Source organism: Oncorhynchus clarkii, chromosome 17 (genome assembly GCF_045791955.1).
Source record: "Oncorhynchus clarkii lewisi isolate Uvic-CL-2024 chromosome 17, UVic_Ocla_1.0, whole genome shotgun sequence".
NCBI classification, from domain to species: Eukaryota; Metazoa; Chordata; class Actinopteri; order Salmoniformes; family Salmonidae; genus Oncorhynchus; species Oncorhynchus clarkii.
In genome coordinates this window covers 1268008-1283415 of record NC_092163.1, presented here as the reverse complement: position 1 = coordinate 1283415, position 15408 = coordinate 1268008, and the positions used below count along the sequence as shown (strand labels likewise).

At 40.2% G+C, this 15408-nt stretch overlaps 1 protein-coding gene and 1 long non-coding RNA gene across 2 annotated transcripts in view; both read right to left on the bottom strand.

Annotated features, from left to right (window-relative positions):
• Window positions 1-385: 385 nt before the first annotated feature.
• Window positions 386-1171, bottom strand: LOC139369536 (uncharacterized). Its single transcript, XR_011627047.1, has 3 exons — window positions 1084-1171; window positions 799-945; window positions 386-591 (listed from the first exon to the last, which is right to left on the bottom strand). It is a non-coding gene; the product is annotated as an uncharacterized lncRNA (long non-coding RNA).
• A 101-nt stretch (window positions 1172-1272) lies between these two features.
• The window catches only part of LOC139370000 (uncharacterized), a 31166-nt gene continuing 17030 nt past the window's right edge, over window positions 1273-15408 (bottom strand). The window contains exons 11-41 of the mRNA XM_071109277.1: window positions 14190-14277; window positions 12307-12450; window positions 11898-12100; window positions 11036-11160; window positions 9792-9910; window positions 9061-9237; window positions 8914-8945; window positions 8677-8774; window positions 8536-8568; window positions 8357-8378; window positions 7835-7919; window positions 7267-7413; window positions 6828-7039; window positions 6370-6470; window positions 6029-6147; window positions 5756-5932; window positions 5614-5645; window positions 5377-5474; window positions 5247-5279; window positions 5068-5089; window positions 4546-4630; window positions 3977-4123; window positions 3538-3749; window positions 3083-3183; window positions 2743-2861; window positions 2470-2646; window positions 2334-2365; window positions 2114-2211; window positions 1986-2008; window positions 1424-1445; window positions 1273-1304 (exon numbers count right to left, since the gene is read on the bottom strand). Of these exons, the coding sequence (XP_070965378.1) occupies window positions 1273-1304; window positions 1424-1445; window positions 1986-2008; window positions 2114-2211; window positions 2334-2365; window positions 2470-2646; window positions 2743-2861; window positions 3083-3183; window positions 3538-3749; window positions 3977-4123; window positions 4546-4630; window positions 5068-5089; window positions 5247-5279; window positions 5377-5474; window positions 5614-5645; window positions 5756-5932; window positions 6029-6147; window positions 6370-6470; window positions 6828-7039; window positions 7267-7413; window positions 7835-7919; window positions 8357-8378; window positions 8536-8568; window positions 8677-8774; window positions 8914-8945; window positions 9061-9237; window positions 9792-9910; window positions 11036-11160; window positions 11898-12100; window positions 12307-12450; window positions 14190-14277 (3115 nt within the window). The remainder of the gene's footprint in view (window positions 1305-1423; window positions 1446-1985; window positions 2009-2113; window positions 2212-2333; window positions 2366-2469; window positions 2647-2742; window positions 2862-3082; window positions 3184-3537; window positions 3750-3976; window positions 4124-4545; window positions 4631-5067; window positions 5090-5246; window positions 5280-5376; window positions 5475-5613; window positions 5646-5755; window positions 5933-6028; window positions 6148-6369; window positions 6471-6827; window positions 7040-7266; window positions 7414-7834; window positions 7920-8356; window positions 8379-8535; window positions 8569-8676; window positions 8775-8913; window positions 8946-9060; window positions 9238-9791; window positions 9911-11035; window positions 11161-11897; window positions 12101-12306; window positions 12451-14189; window positions 14278-15408) is intronic.

The following is a 15408-nucleotide window of genomic DNA, read 5'->3' as shown; positions in this document are numbered from 1 at the left end:
GAGAAAACACTTTGTTTCTAGAGGGTTAACCCTCTGGGCACGACGTCCTTAATGGACGTGATTTCTCCCCAACCCATGATTTCTCCCCTTGTGTTTGACCTAGAAATATCCAGGAAATTGTATTGGATTCCTCTCAGTCAGCTGAACGCACCAATATCTGCTACTAATTGCTGGGACAAACAGAGTCCCCTCTCGAGGGGTATTGTCAAGACGACATGGTATATAAAATATTATTTGATATACCTCTGTCAAATGTTGTATAGCTAATGAGGACCTAAATTATGAGGACCTAAATTATGAGGACCTAAATTATGAGGACCTAAATTATGAGGACCTAAATTATGAGGACCCAGTGTTACGAGGCGGTTGTAAAACATACATCTGTTGATACGAGTCACAGCTGAGGTTCTTGGTGCTGAGGCAGTGCAGAAACACTCCTGATGCAGACGGCAGGAACACTCTCAGACGGCCAGAGAACCACTTCCTGATGACATCACTGTCTCTCAGCTGATCCTCAGTCAGTCTGTTGACCCGGATCTCTCCAATCACATCGAGCGCCTGGGATACTGCTGGACCAATGACAGGTTTGGACTGGGGAGGAAGAGATCGGTCATTCCATAACAGAACAACAGGGCCACGTTCGGTTGCAAAACGCGCTCGAACGTTGCAGATAGAAACGATGAATTGAACCGCCGTGATTCCTACATAGCATATTCCTATGTGAACTTTCCAAAACGTTGCATCATGCTGAACGCACCCCACACATTTAAGGAACGTTGATCTACTGTATATTCTCACCATATTGGAGAACATGTCCAGAGCTTGGTCTAAGACAGAGGTCAGTTTGGTGAGGAGAACCTTCCACGTCTCTTTAGAGTGAGAGGAGTTGCCGGGCAGGTTACATCTCAGAAGAGACACCAGGTGTTCTGCAGTGAAGTCTTTCAGCTTCGAGAGAGAAGAACAGATGATATATGGAGTCAATGAATGAATACATGCAGAGGGTTTTCTCTACCTTGGTGTATCTCCACAGTATCTCTTTGTCTCTCATCCACTAGAATCACGGCTGTAGTGGAAAAATCTCACCGATGCACAGGCATACTCCTCCAGGGTAATGGTACAGGGCACGTTCGCTGTATTTGATGTCGCCAAATAACTTTGTAGCGAATCACTGTGGAAGAATCAAACAGAACAAACGGTCATATCACTGATCACCATAAGAGTTTTCTAAATGGATTAAGACCAGGTAGATCTAAGATACAGGTGATTAACTTGTTACCTGGCATTGCCTTCACAGACTCTGGTATCTGCAGGTGACCAGGAGAGAAAAAGAGACATACATGTTTAGATTTAGACTCTCATGCGGCAATATATATACGATACAGCAGGTATCACATCTGTTGTTGCTGTCAGAGAAAACACTTACCGTTCGCTGGTGTTATTGGACACTGAAAAAGACAGAAGATATTATATTACAAAGGTATCAATAATACTAGGCAATTTCATTACAGTAGTCAATTACAGTAGTTAATTACAGTAGGTACATTTCTTTTTGACAGTGGTCAATTACAGTAGTTACATTACTTCATTACAGTAGTCAATTACAGTAGTTACATTGCTTCATTACAGTAGTCAATTACAGTAGTTACATTACTTCATTACAGTAGTCAATTACAGTAGTTCCATTACTTCATTACAGTAGTCAATTACAGTAGTTACATTACTTCATTACAGTAGTCAATTAGAGTAGTTACATTACTTAATTACAGTAGTCAATTGCAGTAGTTACATTACCTCATTACAGCAGTCAATTACAGTAGTTACATTACCTCATTACAGCAGTCAATTATAGTAGTTACATTACTTCATTGCAACAGTCAATTACAGTAGTTACATTACTTCATTACAGTAGTCAATTACAGTAGTTACATTACTTCATTACAGTAGTCAATGAAAGATATAATAACAAAAAATAAATACATTCTCACCTTCATATTCATCGGCAAGCAATCTGTCAACAAAAGTTAGAAAATTGAAAAATAGTCAGTCGATATATTGTTTTTAGTAATCTTATTCGTGGTAAAATAGTCAACGTGGTTAATGAAGGACGATTGACCTTCTGGAGCGGTCTGCATCAGGTTGTCTATAATGGCCTGAATAACTGGCTCCATCTCTGGAGGTGCAGACGGTAAGGCCTGGTACAGACGCTCAAAGCTGAGACAGACACAGACAAACGGACATGTCAAAGTGTAGTAGTGGTGCTTTGTGGTTTTACAAGGTCATTAAGATAAAAAAACGACCTCTTCATCGTTAAGACTTCTGTTGAATACACTTACATGGTCTTAAAGCTGTCACATGGTAGCATCATCTGAAAAAGACATCAATATAACATCAATATAACAACAAGATAAAGTATCAATATCAGTTGAGAAACAAGTTAGAACTTGTGTTTACTAATGCACAAAGTGTTACCTCTTCAGAGAGCCTGACGAGGTGGTACAGGAACTCAGGGAGTCTCCTCTCCTTTGGTGACTCGGTCAGGTAGTCAAACACTGTGTTGACGATGACATCTTTCCCTGGAAGACCAGGAAGAGGCAACACCACCAGCTCTGCTGTCTGTTTTGGAGAGAGAACCTCCAGGGCTGACAACTGGAAGGAGAGGAGACAAGAAGGTTATCAATACTTGGTAAGGACAAATATCTACGAATAATCATTGTGGCGTAGTCGGCAGAAAACGAGACGTACAGGAGAGAAGTCTGTGTTGAGATTCAACAGGTTCCCGAGGGACACAAGAACTGAGAACGGCCCCAAGTTCTTCTGCAGCCAGTCCACACTGCTGTTAGAGTTGGACACACAGCCAGAGTCTGGAGAGAAGGGGGATTATTAACATTCAGACATAAACATCAAAACACAAACATGCGAATGGCCTAAACCTATCCAAATTCGCAGGTCTACGTTGTGTAATGTTTATATATGTCATCACCAACTATAAAAAATAAAAAATAAATGAAAAAACATTGTGATATACTTGAAAAACGAACCAATCAACAATTCAAAAACAAACATGCAATCAGATGATGATTACCTGATGTGGGTCGAGACAGGAAGGGGACGACCAGCTCCTTCAGAACCAGCTGCTGCTGCTCTAGGTTCATGTGATCAAACTGGGCTCCAAACTCCTTCACCCTGAAAGTGATACGTGAGTAATGTGTATAAGTTATAAGGACCTAACATTTAGGGGACATAACATTATGAGGACCTAATACCTACATTATAAGGACCTAATACCTACATTATAAGGACCTAATAGCTACATTATGAGGACCTAATACCTACATTATGAGGACCTAATACCTACATTATGAGGACCTAATACCTACATTATGACCTACTACCTACATTATGAGGACCTACTACCTACATTATGAGGACCTAATACCTACATTATGAGGACCTAATACCTACATTATGAGGACCTAACACCTAACTTTGTGAGGACCTGACACACTAAGGCCCTAAACCAAAATAGTAACCACTTACACAGCTTGGTAAGAGTCACAGCTGAGGTTCTTGGTGCTGAGGCAGTGCAGAAACCCTCCTGATGCAGATGGCAGAAACACTCTCAGACGCCCAGAGAACAACTTCCTGATGACATCACTGTCTCTCAGCTGATCCTCAGTCAGTCTGTTGACCCTGATCTCTCCAATCACATCCAGCACCTGGGATAGTGCTGGGCCAATCACAGGCTCAGACTGGGGAGGAAGAGGTGTGGTTGGTTACTTCAAGGTTTGGCAAACCCTGACCCGATACACCACATACTTACTTGAACTTTAACCTCAAACTAGGCCAACCCTAAACCATTCCTGGCCTTGAACACAATTGTTAAATTGTTATGCTCTATTCGGAAACTCTAGGGCTGAGAAATTGGTTAAGTCGACATTGGTAAGGACACCCGCAATGTTTTCAGAATCAGGCGTACCTGGTTGGAGAGAAGTACAAGAGCCTGATCCAGAACTGCAGAAGCTTTAGTGAATAACAGCTTCCAGGTCTCTTTGGAGTCTGTGTTGTTCTCTGATAGTTTACATTTCAGCAGTGTGACCAGGTTCTCAGCTTTGAGGTCTTTCAGCTGTGGAAAAAGATAAGTCCTTTAGCCACTAATACTTCTTCCATACTTCTTCCATTGCACATTGTTTCAACCTTTTAGGGAGGGAGGCAGTCCTAGTCCTTTGTGATGTTTTTTTTTACTTTATTGAAGAGATGGTCAAGTGCAGGAAAGACGGAGGGTGAGTCAAAGGGCTGTGGGACGGATTTGAACCGACTCTGACATACATGACACGTGTGCCGGGGTCAGCGACTGTAACTGCTCGACCACACGTCACTTTCCACTGTAGTTAACATAAACCACCAGTGAATGTTTATAACTAATCCAAATGTTAAATGTAGTGTTTTTTTCTGTGACTCGTAAACACAGAAAGCCAAAGGCTATAAGCACAAAGCCAGTGATATATAAGTACAAACATGATTGTCTCAAGACAGTTCAACCCAGACCTGTGAGCAGGCGTATTGTTTAATGCTGAAGTCACATAGACGTCCCGGCGAGATCCCAGAGTCCAAGAGCTGTTGTAGAGCCCAGCTATAACACGGGTAAGACAGAAGTATCAGTGTCAAACTCACAACCAACACTCACAATTAGGATCCGTGTGTTTCAATCATTTGGATGGACTAGGTTTGCAAAATTCTGGGAAGTTTCCCAAAACGCCCAACTTTTCAGAAAAACTTTTTGGAAAATTCCAGATAACTTGATTATTTCCTCCTTATTCTTTACATCTTTCAACCAAGAATAAAAAAAAATATATATGAATTTTGGGACAATTACAATAATGTTGCAACCCTAGTCTGGTCTGAATAATGTCTTACTGTACCTGTCAACTCCGGCACAGTCTCTTGTTGCTGAGAGAGATAAAAATACAAAATAAGGATACAGAACATTTGATATTGGATTAAATGTGCAGTTCTGGGATAAAGAATGGGGGTTCAGTATCAAGTTGTTGTTTACTAAACTACATTTACCATTGTGCGATGACACTGGACACTGGAAACAAGAGAGACAAAATAATAATTAAGGAAAGTCTCTGAGAGGAGTCTTACTGTTGTCCATTCCTCCTATGTTCAGTTCAGGGTAATATAAGAAGCATAAAGAACAATGTTCTTTCACAATCTGGAAACATTTTTATGATACATGAACTGACTTGCCTGTTGGTTAACTGGTACCAGAGAACAATCTATCCACATGAAAACAAAATACAAAGAGATTAAATAGAGTAAAAAAAAAAAAATAATAATAATATCTGGAATCTGATTTGAGAAAAAGACACTCACCCATTGGTGAAGATTCTGTGAGGTCATAAAGACTGGCCCAGATGATTGGCTCCATTTCTTGAGGCAACGCTGACATGGCTTGGTACAGCCTCACAAAGCTGTGGAAAACAAAAACAATGTCATTTAAAATATTGGTATCTTTAATCTTTTCACATGAACATAGAGAATATTTATGCAATTAATAGATCCGCATATCATGGATCGCCTAATCAACCTATTGTCTCAAGTTTGACTTACATGGTCTGGTAGACCGTGCAGTTGACTGGAGTCTGGGGAGAGGATAGAAGTTAACATCTACATATTGAAGCAAGACTACAATGTTTTTTTAACTCAAAGACAGCTTTACAAGGTGTTTACTAATAATCTTTGGGGTCATTACCACCACAGACAGCCTGGAAAGGTGGTACAGGAACTCAGGGAGTCTCCTCTCCTTTGGTGACTTAGACAGGAAGTCAAACACTGTGTTGATGATGACATCTTTCCCTGGAAGACCAGGAAGAGGCAACACCACCAGCTCTGCTGTCTGCTTTGGAGAGAGAACCTCCAGGGCTGACAACTGGAAGGAGAGGAGACAAGAAGGTTATCAATACTTGATAAGGACAAATATCTACGAATAATCATTGTGGCGTAGTCGGCAGAAAACGAGACGTACAGGAGAGAAGTCTGTGTTGAGATTCAACAGGTTCCCGAGGGACACAAGAACTGAGAACGGCCCCAAGTTCTTCTGCAGCCAGTCCACACTGCTGTTAGAGTTGGACACACAGCCAGAGTCTGGAGAGAAGGGGGATTATTAACATACAGACATAAACATCAAAACACAAACATGCGAAAGGCCTAAACCTATCCAAATTCGCAGGTCTACGTTGTGTAATGTTTTTATATGTCATCACCAATTATAAAAAAATACAAAATAATTGAAAAAACATTGTGATATACTTGAAAAACTAACCAATCAACAATTCAAAAACAAACCTGCAATCAGATGATGATTACCTGATGTGGGTCGAGACAGGAAGGGGACGACCAGCTCCTTCAGAACCAGCTGCTGCTGCTCTAGGTTCATGTGATCAAACTGGGCTCCAAACTCCTTCACCCTGAAAGTGATACGTGAGTAATGTGTATAAGTTATAAGGACCTAACATTTAGGGGACATAACATTATGAGGACCTAATACCTACATTATAAGGACCTAATACCTACATTATGAGGACCTAATACCTACATTATGAGGACCTAATAGCTACATTATGAGGACCTAATACCTACATTATGAGGACCTAATACCTACATTATGAGGAACTAATACCTACATTATGAGGACCTACTACCTACATTATGAGGACCTAATACCTACATTATGAGGACCTAATACCTACATTATGAGGACCTAACACCTAACTTTGTGAGGACCTGACACACTAAGGCCCTAAACCGAAATAGTAACCACTTACACAGCTTGGTAAGAGTCACAGCTGAGGTTCTTGGTGCTGAGGCAGTGCAGAAACCCTCCTGATGCAGATGGCAGAAACACTCTCAGACGCCCAGAGAACAACTTCCTGATGACATCACTGTCTCTCAGCTGATCCTCAGTCAGTCTGTTGACCCTGATCTCTCCAATCACATCCAGCACCTGGGATAGTGCTGGGCCAATCACAGGCTCAGACTGGGGAGGAAGAGGTGTGGTTGGTTACTTCAAGGTTTAGCAAACCCTGACACGATACACCACATACTTACTTGAACTTTAACCTCAAACTAGGCCAACCCTAAACCATTCCTGGCCTTGAACACAATTGTTAAATTTTTATGCTCTATTCGGAAACTCTAGGGCTGAGAAATTGGTTAAGTCGACATTGGTAAGGACACCCGCAATGTTTTCAGAATCAGACGTACCTGGTTGGAGAGAAGTACAAGAGCCTGATCCAGAACTGCAGAAGCTTTAGTGAATAACAGCTTCCAGGTCTCTTTGGAGTCTGTGTTGTTCTCTGACAGTTTACATTTCAGCAGTGTGACCAGGTTCTCAGCTTTGAGGTCTTTCAGCTGTGGAAAAAGATAAGTCCTTTAGCCACTAACACTTCTTCCATACTTCTTCCATTGCACATTGTTTCAACCTTTTAGGGAGTGAGGCAGTCCTAGTCCTTTGTGATGTTTTTTTTACTTTATTGAAGAGATGGTCAAGTGCAGGAAAGACGGAGGGTGAGTCAAAGGGCTGTGGGACGGATTTGAACCGACTCTGACATACATGACACGTGTGCCGGGGTCAGCGACTGTAACTGCTCGACCACACGTCACTTTCCACTGTAGTTAACATAAACCACCAGTGAATGTTTATAACTAATCCAAAAGTTAAATGTAGTGTTTATTTCTGTGACTCGTAAACACAGAAAGCCAAAGGCTATAAGCACAAAGCCAGTGATAAATAAGTACAAACATGATTGTCTCAAGACAGTTCAACCCAGACCTGTGAGCAGGCGTATTGTTTGATGCTGAAGTCACATAGACGTCCCGTCGAGATCCCAGAGTCCAAGAGCTGTTGTAGAGCCGAGCTATAACACGGGTAAGACAGAAGTATCAGTGTCAAACTCACAACCAACTCTCACAATCAGGATCCGCGTGTTTCAATCATTTGGATGGACTAGGTTTGCAAAATTCTGTGAAGTTTCCCAAAATGACCAACTTTTCAGAAAAACAGTTTGGAAGATTCCAGATAATTTGATTATTTCCTCCTTATTCTTTACATTTTCCAACCAAGAATAAAAAAATATATATATGAATTTTGGGACAATTACAAGAATTTTGCAACCCTAGTCTGGTCTGAATAATGTCTTACTGTACCTGTCAACTCCGACACAGACTCTTGTTGCTGAGAGAGATGAAAATACAAAATAAGGATACAGAACATTTGATATTGGATTAAATGTGCAGTTCTGGGATAAAGAATATGGGTTCAGTATCAAGTTGTTGTTTACTAAACTACATTTACCATTGTGTGATGACACTGGACACTGGAAACAAGAGAGACACAATAATAATTAAGGAAAGTCTCTGAGAAGAGTCTTACTGTTGTCCATTCCTCCTATGTTCAGTTCAGGGTAATATAAGAAGCATAAAGAACAATGTTCTTTCACAATCTGGAAACATTTTTATGATACATGAACTGACTTGCCTGTTGGTTAACTGGTACCAGAGAACAATCTATTCACATGAAAACAAAGTACAAAGAGATTAAATTGAGTAAAAAAAATGTTAAAAAAATATATATCTGGAATCTGATTTGAGAAAAAGACAGTGCTCCTGACTCACCCATTGGTGCAGATTCTGTGAGGTCATAAACACTGGCCCAGATGATTGGCTCCATCTCTTGAGGCAACGCTGACATGGCTTGGTACAGCCTCACAAAACTGTGGAAAACAAAAACAATGTCATTTAAAAGATTGGTCTCTTTAATATTTTCACATGAACATAGAGAATATTTATGCAATTACTAGATCCGCATATCATGGATCGCCTAATCAACCTATTGTCTCAAGTTTGACTTACATGGTCTGGTACACCGTGCAGCCGACTGGAGTCTGGGGAGAGGATAGAAGTTAACATCAACATATTGAAGCAAGACTACAATGTTTTTTTCAGTTAACTCAAAGACAGCTTTACAAGGTGTTTACTAATAATCGTTGGGGTCATTACCACCACAGACAGCCTGGAAAGGTGGTACAGGAACTCAGGGAGTCTCCTCTCCTTTGGTGACTCAGTCAGGTAGTCAAACACTGTGTTGATGATGACATCTTTCCCTGGAAGACCAGGAAGAGGCAACACCACCAGCTCTGCTGTCTGCTTTGGAGAGAGAACCTCCAGGGCTGACAACTGGAAGAGAGGAAACAAGAAGGTTATTAAGCATTAGATTCAGTTTCTCTATCAAATGTTAGAAACATAACAATTGCTGATATGGTGACAATATCTGAATCACTGAATACATAATTATCCAAATATCTATGTACTGTATAATCATGGACCGCATAGTGAAGGAAAAGCAGCCAACAAGTGCTCAGCCTATGTGGGAACTCCTTCAAGACGGTTGGAAAAGCATTCCAGGTGAAGCTGGTTGAGAGAATGCCAAGAGTGTGCAAAGCTGTCATCAAGGCAAAGGGTGGCTACTTTGAAGAATCTCAAATATAAAATATGTTTGGATTTGTTTAACACTTTTTATGGTTACTACATGTTTCCATGTGTGTTATTTAATAGTTAATAGTTTTGATTTCTTCACTATTATTCTACAATGTAGAAAATGGTAAAAAAAAATAAAGAAAAACCCTTGAATGAGTAGGTGTGTCCAAAATTTTGACCGGTAAGTGTATATACAGTATAAACATGGTGGTGCAGTCAGCCGACATTGAAACGTACATGACTCTCATACTTACAGCAGAGAAATTAGCATTTAGATCATAGAAATCCCTCAGAGGAGCGAATACAGAGAATCCACCAAAGTTCTTGATCAGCCAGTCTGAACTGCTACTGGCTGAAGAGATGCATTGTGGGTCTGAGGATGGAAATAGTGAAGGGATCCTATCAGTATATCAGAGGCCATTTGAGGGTTATAATCTCAATCTCCCCATCACATGACAAAGAGTCTGACGTTTGCCACCATAGAGTTGTATAGAGATCGCAACGTTGTATCGGTGAGCACACTGGCAGCGCCAGTGAGGCCATCTCCATTTTGAAGTAGTCCATTTTTTATTCTATTACTTCTATGTGTTGGTAAACAAACTGAAAGGGTTTATACTTTATTTTTTTTTATCTAACCCTTATTTTACCAGCTAAAGTTGACTAAGAACACATTCAGATTTACAGCAACAACCTGGGGAATCATTACAGGGGAGAGGAAGGGGGGGATGAATGAACCAATTGGGAGCTGGGGATGATTAAGTGGCCATGATGGTATGAGGGCCAGATTGGGAATTTAGCCAGGACACTGGGGTTAATACCCCCTACTCTTACAATAAGTGCCATGGGATATTTTAGTGGCCACAGAGAGTCAGGACACCCTTTTAACATCCCATCTGAAATTCTTTTAGACCAGAGGAAAGAGTGGCTCCTACTGGCCCTCCAACACCAGCAGCATCTGGTCTCCCATTCAGGGACCGACCAGGACCGACCCTGCTTAGTTTCAGTGGCCAAGCCAGCAGTGGGATGCAGGGTGTGTTGTTTGAACAGGTATAAAGTCAAGGTTGGTCATTTATTGGCCACCTGCAGTTGTGGAATGTCTTATGTGATTCTTCCTTAACCTATAGGATGTCCCGCCCAGCTGACTACTTCAAAATGGTGACAGTCATCAACGTTGCTGCCCATGCTACAACTGTATTTTGGGCAATAGAGTCCTCTATACAACACATGTAACTGAGGAAGTGATATGTCCCAACATAATAAGGCATGTGGGTGTTGTGGTATATGGCCAATATACCACGGCTAAGGGCTGTTCTTAGGAACAACACTTTGCGGAGTACAGCCATTAGCCGTGGTATATTATCCATATACCACAACCCCCCCCCCCCCCCCCCCCCCGAGATACTTTATTGCTATTACAAACTGGTTACCAATGTAAATAAAGCAGTACAAATACAGGTTTTTTTTTTGGCCTGGAGAACTGATCAATCAGAACTCTGACCTGAGGAGTTGTGATTCAACAGGAAGGGCAACAGGAACTGTTTGTAGATCACGTGACCCTGCGTTTCATACATCTGCTCGTCCTCCTGGTCCATCAGCTTCATTTGTTCACTCAGCTCCTCCACACTGTGGAACCATACATATAGTATTAGTAGTGTTACTCACAGGGCTTGGATGTATTAGTGTTAGGTTAGGTTTAGTGTTACTCACAGGGCTTGGTAGATGTATTAGTGTTAGGTTAGGTTTAGTGTTACTCACAGGGCTTGGATGTATTAGTGTTAGGTTAGGTTAGGTTAGGTTTAGTGTTACTCACAGGGCTTGGTAGATGTAATAGTGTTAGGTTAGGTTAGGTTTAGTGTTACTCACAGGGATTGGTAGATGTAATAGTGTTAGGTTAGGTTAGGTTTAGTGTTACTCACAGGGCTTGGTAGATGTATTAGTGTTAGGTTAGGTTTAGTGTTACTCACAGGGCTTGCTAGATGTATTAGTGTTAGGTTAGGTTTAGTGTTACTCACAGGGCTTGGTAGATGTAATAGTGTTAGGTTAGGTTTAGTGTTACTCACAGGGCTTGGTAGATGTATTAGTGTTAGGTTAGGTTAGGTTAGGTTTAGTGTTACTCACAGGGCTTGGATGTATTAGTGTTAGGTTAGGTTTAGTGTTACTCACAGGGCTTGGTAGATGTAATAGTGTTAGGTTAGGTTTAGTGTTACTCACAGGGCTTGGTAGATGTATTAGTGTTAGGTTAGGTTAGGTTTAGTGTTACTCACAGGGCTTGGTAAATGTATTAGTGTTAGGTTAGGTTTAGTGTTACTCACAGGGCTTGGTAGATGTATTAGTGTTAGGTTAGGTTTAGTGTTACTCACAGGGCTTGGTAGACGGGGCAGGTGAAGTTCTTGGTGCTGAGGCAGGAGAGAAGGCCGGGGGGGACGGAGGGAAGCAGGGGCTTCAGTTTGATCTGGAACCAGAGCCTGATGAAGTCTGGGTCGTTGAGATTCTCCTGGGTCAGAGCCGGGGAGTCTGCCTGGCCAAACACCTCCTGGAAGTGGTGCGCCACCTCACTGAAGTTCTGTATGGGGAAGATAAAATATTAGATAGACATGGTCTAATTCATTTTGTGAGATCGGCAGCATAACTCTACAGTGTACATATTATGGTAAATGACCATTTAAGTTATAATTAATTCCACACTTATTAACATTCTGTCCAAATTTTTAAGACCTCAAATATGATCTAATGTCCAAATAAGTCCCCTAATGATTGGTTGAGGCTTACCGCGGTGGAGAACTTCTGGACCAATGAGTTGAGCCGTCCGGTCAGCTCCACGACCAGACGCATAACAGTCTCCTCGGACAACGTCAAGTTGCTACGGGCAACACAGTGCAGGACGCGCGCCACTTTCTCCACAGCATTGGTCAACTAGAGCAAGAGAGAGGGAGATATGGAAAGTTTATATTATTCTCATAATTATTATTTGTTGTAATTGCTGTTAATATTATTAGCGCTATTAACGTTATCCTTATTATTCCATTATTAATGTCTTATTTGACCATCGTTGATAGATTAGATAGATGATTAGATGAGTTTATTAGTCACATAAACAGGGTAGCAGATGTAATCGCAGGGTACAGTGTTAATTCTTATACTCCGAGCTCCAACAGTGCAGGTCAAAACATGTTTCACTTTGACAATGTAAGTGTTTTTTACATTTCCACGTCAAAAAAAGTATGTTGAATTGAAAAAAAAAATAGGAATTTAATTGAAAGAGATCACGCGAGAACGAGATGTTGAGAGGTTGTCATGACATGTAGTCACCAGTAGGTGTCTCTGTACTCCTCTAATTCTACCTATATCAGTCAGAGGCCAACTATTATTGAAGCGAGAGAATCCTCGGTATCAAACATACTAATATAATATATATAATATAACTAATATAACAGCTATTGCCATAACGATTTTGGCCGTGTTCCAGCATGATTTTTATTTATTTTTATTTAACTCGGCAAGTCAGTTCAGAAAAAAATTCTTATTTACAATGATTACGTTGCAGACGCATGCCAGATCTCACAACACCTGGATAGGTGTTTAACGTATCAGCTAACCCCATCATATGATATAGTGATGTGATGCCGAACTGCTCTGTCGATTTGCCCGGGGTAGGCCCTCATTGTAAATAAGAATTTGTTCTTAAATGATTTGCCTATTTAAATGAAGATTACATTTTTTTTTTAAATCTATATATTTTTTAAAAGATGCAATGCAACACCTGTAATGTAATCGCCCTGGAATGTAACTTACACGAACTATAGATGACATGATATATAGATGACATGATATATAGATGACATGATATATAGATGACATGATATATAGATGACATGATATATAGATGATATGATATATAGATGATATGATATATAGATGACATGATATATAGATGACATGATATATAGATGACATGATATATAGATGATATGATATATAGATGACATGATATATAGATTATATGATATATAGATGACATGATATATAGATGATATGATATATAGATGACATGATATATAGATGACATGATATATAGATGATATGATATATAGATGACATGATATATAGATGATATGATATATAGATTATATGATATATAGATGATATGATATATAGATGACATGATATATAGATGACATGATATATAGATGATATGATATATAGATGACATGATATATAGATGACATGATATATAGATGACATGATATATAGATGATATGATATATAGATTACATGATATATAGATGACATGATATATAGATGATATGATATATAGATGACATGAACTATAGATGACATGAACTATAGATAGATGACATGAACTATAGATAGATGACATGAACTATAGATGACATGAACTATAGATAGATGACATGAACTATAGATAGATGACATGAACTATAGATAGATGACATGAACTATAGATGACATGAACTATAGATAGATGACATGAACTATAGATAGATGACATGAACTATAGATGACATGAACTATAGATGACATGATATATAGATGGCTGTAGCTACTCACCCCACATGACTTCTCCTCTAGGGTGATGCTACATATGTCTTGGGGCATAGTGTGATGATATATAGATGGCTGTAACTACTCACCCCACATGACCTCTTCTCTAGGGTGATGCTACATATGTCTTGGGGCATATTGTCATTGTCCATGCTGTCCATGTCTGAGTTCAGGTAGCTACGGAGACATAGTAGAGACAATTAACATAGAACACAACACAGATCGTCAGTAACGGTCAGTAAATATCATGATCAGTGACTTTCTTGCATCAGCTATGGTACTATGTTTGGTACTAGCTACATCTGGGAGTATGGTACTATGTTTGGTACTAGCTACATCTGGGAGTATGGTACTATGTTTGGTACTAGCTACATCTGGGAGTATGGTACTATGTTTGGTACTAGCTACATCTGGGAGTATGGTACTATGTTTGGTACTAGCTACATCTGGGAGTATGGTTTTATGTTTGGTACTATGTTGGACATGTTTGGTACTAGCTACATCTAGGAGTATGGTTTTATGTTTGGTACTATGTTGGACATGTTTGGTACTAGCTACATCTAGGAGTATGGTTTTATGTTTGGTACTATGTTGGACATGTTTGGTACTAGCTACATCTAGGAGTATGGTTTTATGTTTGGTACTATGTTGGACATGTTTGGTACTAGCTACATCTAGGAGTATGGTTTTATGTTTGGTACTATGTTGGACATGTTTGGTACTAGCTACATCTGGGAGTATGGTTTTATGTTTGGTACTATGTTGGACATGTTTGGTACTAGCTACACCTTGGAGTATGGTTTTATGTTTGGTACTATGTTGGACATGTTTGGTACTAGCTACACCTTGGAGTATGGTTTTATGGTTGGTACTATGTTGGACATGTTTGGTACTAGCTACATCTGGGAGTATGGTTTTATGGTTGGTACTATGTTGGACATGTTTGGTACTAGCTACATCTGGGAGTATGGTTTTATGTTTGGTACTAGCTACATCTGGGAGTATGGTACTTTGTTGGACATGTTTGGTACTAGCTACACCTGGGAGTATGGTTTTATGTTTGGTACTAGCTACATCTGGGAGTATGGTACTATGTTTGACATGTTTGGTACTAGCTACATCTGGGTAGTTGGACATGTTGGACATGTGTGGTTTTATGTTAGCCTCATCTGTCAGCATGTTTGACACTATAATTGGGACTATTTGCCTCTTAAATGAGAGGAGGGGGGGGGGGATGAGCCAACCTAGGGAATAGTTACAGGGGAGAGGGGGGGGGGGGGGGGATGAGCCAACCTGGGGAATAGTTAC